Below are 12,128 nucleotides of genomic sequence, written 5' to 3' on the forward strand. Positions count from 1 at the left end.
GAGCAGGCTGCAGCAGCCACATACCTGTAGACCATTTAACGTGTGTGTCAGCACATCCACCTGCTTTCCGCCATCCTCCACTTGCCTATTCTATTTTCAAATATGGGTTTGGCCACAAATTGTTGTGCCAAACAAAATATGATATAATGAAGAGTTTGGCGTTTAGGTTCAGCTTGTCCTTTCTCAAAAGTAATGAAGACTCAATGCATACAGCCCACACTGAACCCCAACACTACTATGAAGACAAATTCAATTTTAATTCTGTAACTTTAATTCTGTTATTTTTTTCTTCAGTGTGCAGTAGATCAGTTTGCAGGCTTAGTGTTAACAACGGGAATGACTCACTTGAACATGTAATTGGTCCACTAGTTCAAAGTGAATTCTGTAATTTGCTCTTCTTTTTTTTTTTTTTGAGAATCATATGCAGGTAACTGTGAAAAGTTAAACCTTTGGATTAGAACTTTTACTTCTATGATGGCTGCCATGATGAGACCATGCATGATATACAAGTAGAGCACTTGAAATATTTTCAAAAGACGTAATCTTCGTATCTTGCAGAGTAGAATGGTATTTGTGGCAGCAGGTGATGTGAAATTGGTTGGGTTTGTTTGTTTGTTTGAACTTCGCTTTATTTTCAAATGTATTTTTTGTCATGTCTAAATATTACAAGGCTACTTGTGCTGTAAGAACACTTCCTTTATTAAAATTATACATAAATTCTAAGAGTCACTGTTTACTCATACCTATGGAGGTTAGGATGCTGTGGTTTATTTTTCTGTCAGGGGAAAAATACTGTGTTCACATGCTTTTAGATGTATATACTCCAATTGCAAATGCTACTTTGGATATAATTTATGTTAACTTTTCTACTGCTGGGCATAAGGGCAAAATGTAGGCAGTAACATTTGGATTTGGGGAATTGGTTTTAATTTTTCTCTATATCTTTTAACAGTTATTTTATACAAGTAGCAATTTGAACTCTGCATATGCAGCTACACAGAATCTGTATCACTGAGAAGCAGTGACTGGTATTAGTATGTACTGGTAGAAAACAGTGAGCCATATCTTTAGCTGAAGTAATAGATATAAATTAGTACTAGTAGAATCTGTAACCATTTCCACTGACTGACATTCAGTCCTAGATAGGCACAATGATCTGAAGTTACAGTCTCCTGCTTGAAAGTCAGGAAAGGGAGTTGGGAGATTGTGCATTTGTAGAGTGGACATTAGCACAATTTTAAATATGGGTATTATATATACAGTAGTTATTAAGATCCAGTAGTAGATCCCTGTGTCTTCTAATATTGCTTGGCTTATTTAGGCACTTATTTTCTATTTTTCTTGAGTACATTTCTTTAGCTCAGAACTGCTTATATACCTTGGCTGAACTGAGATTTCAGAGTGAAGTAGTTTTAAATCCCCAAGACAATGTTTTCTTCCTCTTCCTTCTCCACCCTCAACCACTACCACACATCCTTTCCTGACATCCCCAACCACAAAAAGATTTTGTCTCATTTAAAGCAAACAGAAGCAATTTTTTTTAAGAAAAAAAAAAATACTGTTCTTGCCAAGAAATTAAAACAGAGCTAGGCTAAACAACTAAGTATGACACAATCTTCTCTAATTCAGTTTTCACACTGAGCATTTTTACATCTGTTGCCATATCTGGTTTGTACATATCCTCCTTTCTAAATTGCGAAGTAACTCTTGTTCTGCTGTCTTCTAGTGCGGTTACAGCTCTGAGTGCAAACATATTCTCCTCTCTATTATTTTTCCTCCTAAAACCACCACCCCCTAAATCTCTTCAATGATTTCTAACAAAAAAAAAAAGCGCCCCAAAAAGCCGCATTTATTGAATCCTTGATCTGAGTACTTGCTCCCTTTCATTTCTGTGTTCTCCTAAGCTTTAATCCATCAATTGGATACAGGCTATGTCCCAACTTTATCACTAGTTAAACCATTTAATCCATCTTTCTAGCTTTTTCACATGGACATATACAGATTCCTGCTACTACATATAAAGAATTTGAAAAGCTTTACACTGCATTATTTATTTTTAAATCTACTTACCAGCACTTATACTAAAGCGCAATTTCATGCTGGTAGACATCTAAGATCAGATACACTTCAGCATTCAAAGAACAGGCCCAGTTCTACAGATCTAAAACATACCTGTCATTCACAGTTTTTGTGCAGACACCATCACTTTGGGGTGGAGAGTGAAGAGCAAACAAGGACACCTCACTCATTTTTCTATTGCTTTGGTTCTTGTAGGTCTTATAGAACAAAACAGCTTCTGCACAGGCAACTCTGGTTGAGACCTGGTTGAATGCCATGTTGAAAGAAACTTCACCTAGACCAATGGCACAAAGACAGATATGTTTAATTTAGGCTCTATTTTGCTGCCATCTCATGATGGCACAGAAAATCTCTTAATCAAATAATAACATTTTATTAAAAGGCAGATTCAGGAAATGAAAAATAGAAATATGAAGACTTTGAGTATATCTGTAAAAGAATCCTCCAGAAATGCAACATTCTACTATGCATTAAAAATGTAACTATTAAATAACCAAACACTTAAAAATGAAATAATTGTTAATAACTCTATGTAATGACTTTCTCCCTGGGTTAATATTTCATTAATACACAGCTAAGACATCTGTGAACACCTAGTTTAGATCAGCTTTGTTATTTCCATATTAGAACATTAGATCTGAGTAACTGTAGTAATATTTTATTGATCACAAACATAATAATACTTCGTTCAGCAATTACAATGCATGATGATTCATATGAACAAAATGAAAACAAAGCACAACCAAAAAATAACTTCACATTTTTTCAATGTCATTCTTAGTGTAAGCAATAAATACAATGCTGTAGCTTCTATTAATCTTATTTACATAGCACGATACTTGAATGTTGCTTGGTTTCCAGCCCAAATGTTTTATGAAATGAAAAGGAGTATGTGTCGCAGCATTTCTACAGCCAAATACTCTAGTAGATCATCTCATAGCATAAATGCTAACATTAAAAATCAAACAGCTGAGAGGATCCTGCAATGGAGTGTTTTATTAATTGAAGACAGTAGCATTAAAAATAGACATTCCCACTCACAGAATACTAACATGTTGGTATTAGAGATAGAGACCAAAGGCAAGTATTTCTGTAGCCCCTGTAGACTGATGTAACAAATCCTCACTAAACAACAACAACAAAAAACCCAAACAAAAAAAAACCTAAACCAAACAAAAAAAAAAGGGAAAAACCCCAAAGCAAATAATACATGTTCAAAGAAATCTCACAGCCCCAGCAAAAAAGTCTATATCCATCCCAGAGCACACAGATAAGGACTACAACATTTTGTAAAGTAGAAAATAAGCAAAAAGAAATCAGCATAAGGATTTGATTTTAATTTATGATGACAGAGAAACATTTTAAGAAGCAGACCCTTCTCTTGATTGTGTAGGAACTGAAAAAGGTAAAGTAGGAAGGCAAAATAGGGAATTTATGTTTTCCAATGCAAAATAGGAAATAGATCAGCTAACCTCCTGAGAAAGGGGAAAACATAGCTCTCCTATGCCATGCAACCCTCCACAGCTACATTTTCTTGCACATCCAGCTGTATGTGTACTTAATTTACAAAGTGCAGGCATGCACAGGAGCATGCTGCAACTGTCCAGCTAGAAGTAGGATGATTTCTGTAGAACAATTTTCCCTCCTAAATTACCATTACAAGTTTCAGTAACAGAGGACAGGGAGCAATTACCAACTAGTACTTTGCATCATATGAAAAAAAAAATTATAGGCTATTAAATTTGAACTAGCTGAGAAGGAAGCTTAATTCAAAATCTAATATTGTATCACGCTCTATAAGGTGCTGCATACACTACAACAACCCACGAGGTACCACGAAATAACTGCCTGATAAGATGACATAAAATACTTCAAAGCACTTTTAAATGGACAGATGTCTGCCTGGGTTTTGATCCTCAGCTGGTACTCACTGATTCTGAAAATGGAACTCAAGACAGATCTATACCAGTTGATGATCTAGTCCCCCAGTATCAAGCTGCTCTACCAGAGCAGGGATTTGCAACACCACTAATATTTCCAGAACACTGCACACATCTTAAATACATAGATCAGCAAGCACAGTTGTAAATATCATGTTGTAGCAGATCCTGTTACTGTATTCTTACAATTTAAGAGATTGTGACATCTGACTGCCATATTTCACACGAAAGTACAGAATCCTACCAATTTTCAAATAACTTTCAGCAATCAACAGCCCTGCAGAAGAACAGAAATCTTGATCCATGCATCCTAGCTGAGATTCTGTATTATGAAACTAAATAATTAATAAAATTCTAGATTCAAACTCCAGACATAAGAACTGTAAAAAACTACGGAAAGGTGCAAGTGGCATGAACTTACTGCATCCTTCTAATGTTTTCTTCTCAATACAAAGCATTTGAAGCTATATGAAGTTACAAACTGAAGAACACTGTGACAACAAAATAACTAGATGCTAATGAAGCTTATAGAAAGGCTAATGACAAAAATGATTAAATGTGAAAAGTCAAGTTGTTCATATACACAAGCAGGTATTTAAAACTGTAGTGGTGTCAGAAAGAACTATCTTTTATTCTTTTGACTGGCTTACATGCACAAGATAGATATACATTAATTAGCATAATTGTCTGTTAACTCCAGCACTACTTTTCTTCTACTGTGTTTTGGTTTTTCCCCATCTGAAGTAGATTTATCTGCAAAATAAACTAATAAAACCTTTTTCTACCTTATTGATTTTCAGTAAGACTTTTCTAACCTCACATCATGCCCTCATTCTTGAGCATTTTCGTCATTTCACTTAAGAAAACTACAATTTCTTTAAAACAAAGATTTACAAAAACATAGATCACTATAAAGACACATTTTCTCAAGTGTTTCCTGATAACTTCATTTTCAGTGTGATCTTTATTTCCCACCAGAACCAACAAAAAACTTGTAAGTACTGTTCAAAGCTACTAACAGAGATTCAGAATCAAGCATTCTGGGTTTTCCAAATAATGACCATTACTATCATTAGGTTGCTTGATTAGCCTGAATCTCATACACTGGCTTTAAAGGTCATATGACATTTGCACTGCATTCAGTTTTGCAGGATTTTTTTCCCAGACAAAAAGCCACCACAAAACTGATCAAAACTTTGCCCCAACAATGAAGGAATATGATACCAAGCATATGGCCAGGGAAACACTTAAAAGCAAAACAACAACCTGACTAGAACAAATTATATACATGAGTGTTTCCCAGTTGACTAAATTCCTTACACACACAGTGAAGTTCCATCAGCTTCAGTTATGTGTTAGTGCCTGTAAGGATTTGCACTTACTTTCCTTTCTGGCAGTAATGCCTCCTTGACCTTGTCTGCCTTAAAGTCAATAAGAAATTTCCATAAACTTGACAAGGAGACACTCCTGTATATGCAAAAGTGTTTTAAATAAAACTGCTCAAAGCGTGCTGTGAAATACTACAGAGGTAAGTAAAATCTCAAATTTACACTGGTGTATCTATGCTTGATTTAAAATAGTGGAATAAAAAGAAACTGGCCAAACCAAACCTTCAGTATCATTGACCAAACCAAATGGTCAATGTCTGAATCTGTTATCTCAGACTACCTCTTGGGCTTTTTGACAGTCAAATGCTGGACACAAAATTAACCTAGACAATCTATTATTGTAATTGCACCTACTTTAATAATTTTCTTTTGTTGTGTTTTAGGTTGAAATAAGACAATACAGTATGGTATTTACACTCCAGGATTCTATAGACAAGTAAAGTGGCATCAACACAACAGAGTCTTGTACAGACTTCCAAGAAAAAAAAATCCTTCATTGATTCCCTTTGTACAAAAAATTGCCAACTTTGTCTACACAGTAGAAACTGAAGAGGCAAAGTTTGTATCCTCATATAAATGCACATACATATATAGATATACATATGTACAGATGTCCATACTATAAAGATACACAGAAAACCAAAGATATGTATATATGCATACATATAAATACATATGAAAAATGTGTTAGTTTAGTTTGCATCATTCAGGGGAATAACATATCCCAGGTTAGATAAATCTTCTGGCCATGAAGTCATTAAATCAAACTTGGAGTTCAGGAGGGTAAGCACAGTGGCATAGGCCAAGCCTTTGGCAGTCAACCATACATTTTTTCAGTTTTTAAAACAACACTTTCCATGTCATGGTAGCCCTTCCCATTTAAATGTTCACTAGTGCAGTCATGATTGTAGCTGTAGCCTTGAACATCGCTGATGGACGATACAGTATAGGAAGCGGTGCGCATGGCATCCGAGTGGCTAAAACTGTGCTCAAACTGGATTTTGTACTGATTCCAGTGTCTTCTCAAAACAGCTTGGACCTGTGCCAGAAAGCAAAAAGAAATGCATATGAAACACTTGGAAAGATAGCACTGGTCTTCACTCTTTGATGCAAGGAGGCATAAAAAATGTGTCTAAGCAAATTAGGTAGTAAAGCTGAGTAATCCTGGAAAATTGGGGTACCTACATGTAATCTTTCGCATTACATGTTCTGAAAGATTTACAATTTAAGTAGACATCCTTTAGCAAATTTAATATGAAATAATTGCATTTTACAATGAGAGTGTACTAGTTGCTCAGAAAAAGCACAGATAACAGGAGAAGCAGCAGCAACACAGTTGCTTTCTCCCTGTGGACTAAATTCTGGTGTGGACAACTCAGATTTACAGGTGAAAAAGGTTACTTCTAAGAATTTTTAATTCAAAAGACTACATCCTTAGCAGCTGTACATTTTTATACTCTCAACAAACCATAATTCACATTTGCTCTGGTTCTGGACTTCCTTTATTTCTGCCCATTTCTTGCCTTCATTTTCTGCCCAATGAATAGCAGAACAATTTCCCAGACTCCATTATTTCTACCAGGGTTAAAAATAAAGCTGATAAAATAGCTGAAGGCCTTAGGCTTACATGTCTCCACTGAAAAGACGTTATGTTTATCAGAACCTTCCTCTCCTGCAGTATGGTTAAACACCTAATGCACAGGGGATTGATCAAGTCTCACATTCATGAAATTCACAAGGAATTAGTCACTCTCTGAAGGTGCCACATGTGGAATGATAATGGCAATAGCTATCATGTTGCATTTTCAAGAGGGTTTTATTTTAATGTCAAAAAAACTGCCCACAGATCATGCATGTTTAATTTCCTCTTCAGCCAAATCCGCACCCAAAGTATTCCTGCACTGACTGGAAAGGTGCTGACTTTCAAGAATTGCTGGGGGACACTGGCACTCATATTTATCCAGCACTGCATCCCACACTCACAGGCCTTATTCCCAAAGCATGACCTTCATTTCAGTTTGTTACATACAAAAGAACTAAACAGTGAACGGTGATTCCCTCAGTTAAATGTTGATGTTGTGGATAAATATTTCTAGGATTTTCCCCTATGTCTTCAGGGTTTCTTTTGTGCTTGCTTTATATTTCCCTAACACAATGGCTTCCTCTGTCTAATTTTACTCTGGCTTTAATTATGAAAAATAAATAAAAGAAATGGGATGTAATTTTTAGACTTCCTGCAGTCTGGTATCAGAATCCTCTGTTTAAAGGAGAGCTTCATCTTTCTCAAAATTCTCACAAAGAAAATATGAAGGCATAAGGGAAGAAATAACATAAGAAATTAGTATTTTAGGGCAAAGGAGATGCTCTTCTACCATTCATAAAACCATTCCAATCCATTCAGAACATTTAAACACAAATATACAAACACTGAAATCAAGTATCTTAATACTGCTGAGTATTTGATTTTACCTCTCTTCATATCAAGATTCTGTGTTTCTTTCAAGTCCAAATGGAGAGTTCTTGTTTCATCACAGGACACATTTGATTAATTTATTTACATTGCATAGAAATATAGACGCTTAAATCTCCACACAGGTTCAATCCATTCCCTGTAATCCCTCATAAAGCCAAGAGAAAAACCGTATTCAAAATTTCCTACTTTCCAAGAAGGAAGCTTGGAACTTATTTTTAAATCATATCACGCATTCTGTGCATACTGCTAAGCTATGTTCCATTTGTTCTCCTTTCCATAGTCAATTACCTCAAGAAGATCAAGGTCTTCTTGTAGACAAACATGCAAAAAATTGCATATTGAGCAACTGTCACATTAGACAGGACAGGCTTGAGATGGGATAATATGCGCAACTGCAACTTCATGGCTTAACCAAGGTCATAGACGTCTACTGGCAGAGCGGGGAAATAAACTAGAGTTGCCAAGCTTCAAGCAAGCCTTGCACTAAGGTCCTCTCCCACACTTCCTTCTGGCTGCTTCAGTAACACTTGTTTATCTTAAACTGTTACTAGTATTTGTAAACCAGTCCTAAAGTGTCCCCATAGCTCAAGAAAGCCATCAGTATCCCTGCCAGACAAGTGCCTTTCTAGGGAGAAAACAGTCTGTTTAGCTTGCTCTCGAGCCAGTGACAGACTGCCATAAATAGTGTTTCCTGTATGGGCAACCATTTCCTTTGTGCTAGCACCAGTGACCATCATGGGCTCACAGTGCATTTCTAACTAAGCTATGGATTTCTGGAATTCTTTCCAAATCCTCTCTGTTACTGCTGAATCAGTATTTCACCTCTGGCCTGCTACGGTTCTGTTCCTCTAGGCTGTTACATCTTTTGATTTATTATTAGTCTTTAGGTCTTCTCTGAATCGTCCAATCAATCATTTCTAGAATATGTTGGGAAAACTCCATGGCACAACTGATTTTCACCACTGGTTATACTTTTTTAAACAATATGTGTGTCTACCCATGAAGTGAAAACCTCAACTTTTTTAATCACTCTTTCCTCAGCTTTAAGCAGTTGCACAAAGCTGTAAATTTGGCTCAGGAGTGGTAGCACTTAGTTCTGAGACAGAACTAAGATGGCATCTAAGGAAGGATATTAAGCTATGCATTTAATGAGAGAATATATATATATAGATGCTGAATATGGTCAAGTGATCAAATTAAGAATGCTTAATGATGTGTTCAGCTTTGAATCAAATACATAAGCAGGGACTTGAACCCAGATTTATTTTATGCTAAATCAGGTCAAAACCACTGCCCCATAGCCACTAAAGTGGGAGAAATCCTACCTTCATCTTTTCTGCCCCTTTTGTAAAATCATTTTAGGGTGGTGGAAATAAACTGTGCAACCCCATGGTAGTTTCATTGCAATTTAGCCAGCATTGGATTTAAGAAGAAAAGGAATCAATTCTAGTACGAGCCTGTCATGGTTTGAGCATGTTTTGAGGGTGTTTTTGTTCAAGGTTTTTTCCAGCCAGGGGGAGTCTGGGAGGAAGGAGAGACAGGACACCTGACCCAGGCTAGCCAATGAGGTATTCCATACCATAGCACATGATGCCCAGGATGCATACTGGGAAAGAGAAAGCTGGAGGGGAGAGCTCTGGAGAAAAATGGAGGAGGGAGCACATGGTGCTCGGCCGGGCAGGGTGGAGTGAGTTATGGGTCGGTGGCTGGTGGGGTGTTGTATTCTTTTCACTTGCTGTTTGCTGTATCATTATTATTTGTAGTAGTAAATGGCAGTAGGGGTTTTGTGTTATGCCTTAGCAATTAAACTGTTCTTATCTCAATCCGTGGGGGCTACATTCTTTGGATTCTCCTTCCTAACTCTCAGGGAGTTGGGGGACTTGGTTTAAACCACGACATTTTTTGGCGCCCAACGTGGGGCCCGAGGGTTTGAGATAAGAACAGATCTGAGCGGATTTATGGTCTCTTGTCACAATGCTGATTTATTGGCTCTTAGAGGTTTTTCTCTGGATCTCGCTGTTTCGGGATTTTGCCGGGTACTTTGTGTATGGATTGGATGTGTTTGTGTTTGTGTCGGAGGCTTGTAATACGGTGGGGCTCCGGCAGCAGGGGGGGATGGACGTGGCCGTGGACTTGAACTTGTACCAGGCCGTCCCGCTGCTCTTCGCCGTCCTTGTCCTTATCCTCGTCGTCGTCTGCATGGAGCTGCGTGAAGCCAGGAAGGAGCGGCTCCGGGAGCTGCCGGCAGCTGAGGCTGCCAGGGAGAGCAGCACGGGGAGCCAAACGGCTGTGGCAGAGCAGCGGGAGCAGGCGGGGGAGGAGCGGAGCAGGGCGGTAGCTGAGCAGCAGGATCAGGCGGTGGGGGGGGTGAGTCCTGCGGCCGTTCCCGACCCTCCGACGGCCGAGAGTGTCCCCCGGAAGTCGCCCGCCGACCCCCAGCAGGATACAGGAGACCAGGCAGCACTTCCCAGCAAGGCAGAGGAGGAAGATCCGGACTCGGGAGAAGAGAAGCTGATAGTGGGAGAGCTGGCAAGCACGGCAGCTACATCAGCCCCAGTGACAAGTGCAGCAGCATCATTTGAGAGTTCTGACGGTTATGAATGGCTTTTGGGTGCCCTTGGGACCTGCCTGCTGATTGTGATTGTTTTCGGCATGGTGGCACACACACAGAGTGTATTCCATCCACAACCATTTTGTCTGATCCCAAAAGTTAAGCAGAGTCAGGTCTGGGTCTTGTCTAAGTTTAGACAAGTACATAGGAGCACCAGTAGACTGTTCCCAAGGCTGGACAGTCATGAGTGGCAGGGCATGTGGGACAGTATAGCCGGGTATCTGATCCACTGGGCCCCTCCAGTGCTTTGGAAGCATTGGAGGTGGAAGGCAGCTGTATGGAGTCCCCAGCAGCAAGCTGTAGAACTGCTGAAGGGGACGGTGAATGATTTTGGTGGGCCCAGATACTTCAGGCTATCAGTCCAGAGATGCAACTTAGAGATGTCTCATGATCGAGGGGTGGACTTAAGAGTGATGGTGTATTGAAAATGTGGGATCTGGGCATGACGTGAATGGTATGGAATAAGGGGTGGATAATGTCATGGTTTGAGCATGTTTTGAGGGTGTTTTTTGTTCAAGGTTTTTTCCAGCCAGGGGGAGTCTGGGAGGAAGGAGAGACAGGACACCTGACCCAGGCTAGCCAATGAGGTATTCCATACCATAGCACGTGATGCCCAGGATGCATACTGGGAAAGAGAAAGCTGGAGGGGAGAGCTCTGGAGAAAAATGGAGGAGGGAGCACATGGTGCTCGGCCGGGCAGGGTGGAGTGAGTTATGGGTCGGTGGCTGGTGGGGTGTTGTATTCTTTTCACTTGCTGTTTGCTGTATCATTATTATTTGTAGTAGTAAATGGCAGTAGGGGTTTTGTGTTATGCCTTAGCAATTAAACTGTTCTTATCTCAATCCGTGGGGGCTACATTCTTTGGATTCTCCTTCCTAACTCTCAGGGAGTTGGGGGACTTGGTTTAAACCACGACAGAGCCAAACATTTACCTCTAAGTAAGTATTACTGTCCCATAACATTATATTAGCACACTGACAGGATTTTATAACATCTGATAGAAGAAAATAAGGGTTCAGTGACATGAAAACATGGGTAACTCCTCCCACACATCCCAGCCATATACTACAACTGTTCCAACTGTAGGAAAAGAATCATGCAAACAGACGGGTAGGAATAAGTGTACAACTGTAATTGTTCCTCTGTCAAAAGTCTTGACTAGAACCAGCTAGTTTTTCTGGTGGAGGGTTTCTGTTTACTCGTTTTGGGGTTGTTTGGGGTTTTTTTTGCAAGCAAAAGTCGTATTAACAATGTTGTATATGTATCTTTTCGCCTTTCTACCGTTTTGATCTCTGACACTGTGAGGTCCTGTTCTCTCTACACCTTAGGGATGAGAGTTTCTAAATGAAAGTAACTGTGTGTACTCCAAGACCTTGACCTATTCAAGATAAAAGCAGTGCCTGTCAGCTTCATAGGGATGAGTACCATGTAGGAAATATGGCACAATCCTTTAACATAAGAATAAAGAAGTTTGCTCTTGGAACTGTCTAAGGATGGTTACTTAAAAGGGCGCTTCTTAATCAACACAAATTTCTGACAAAAGCATAATGAGCTTTGATTTTTTTAATTATATTTTTCATCTGTGTGGAAAAACTTTTCCAAACTTCAACCTAAAATTCTCCTAAAGAACTGTCATA

At 38.9% G+C, this 12,128-nt stretch overlaps 1 protein-coding gene across 2 annotated transcripts in view; it reads right to left on the bottom strand.

The window, feature by feature from the left end:
- Positions 1–2,725: 2,725 nt before the first annotated feature.
- CALCRL (calcitonin receptor like receptor) overlaps positions 2,726–12,128 on the bottom strand; it is an 83,394-nt gene continuing 73,991 nt past the window's right edge. For both annotated transcript variants that reach the window (XM_005145594.3, XM_031045863.2), the window contains one exon: positions 2,726–6,446. In XM_005145594.3, coding sequence (XP_005145651.1) covers positions 6,225–6,446 — 222 coding nt within the window. In that variant the 3' untranslated portion in view covers positions 2,726–6,224. The remainder of the gene's footprint in view (positions 6,447–12,128) is intronic.

Source organism: Melopsittacus undulatus, chromosome 8 (assembly GCF_012275295.1).
Source record: "Melopsittacus undulatus isolate bMelUnd1 chromosome 8, bMelUnd1.mat.Z, whole genome shotgun sequence".
Lineage (NCBI taxonomy): Eukaryota > Metazoa > Chordata > Aves > Psittaciformes > Psittaculidae > Melopsittacus > Melopsittacus undulatus.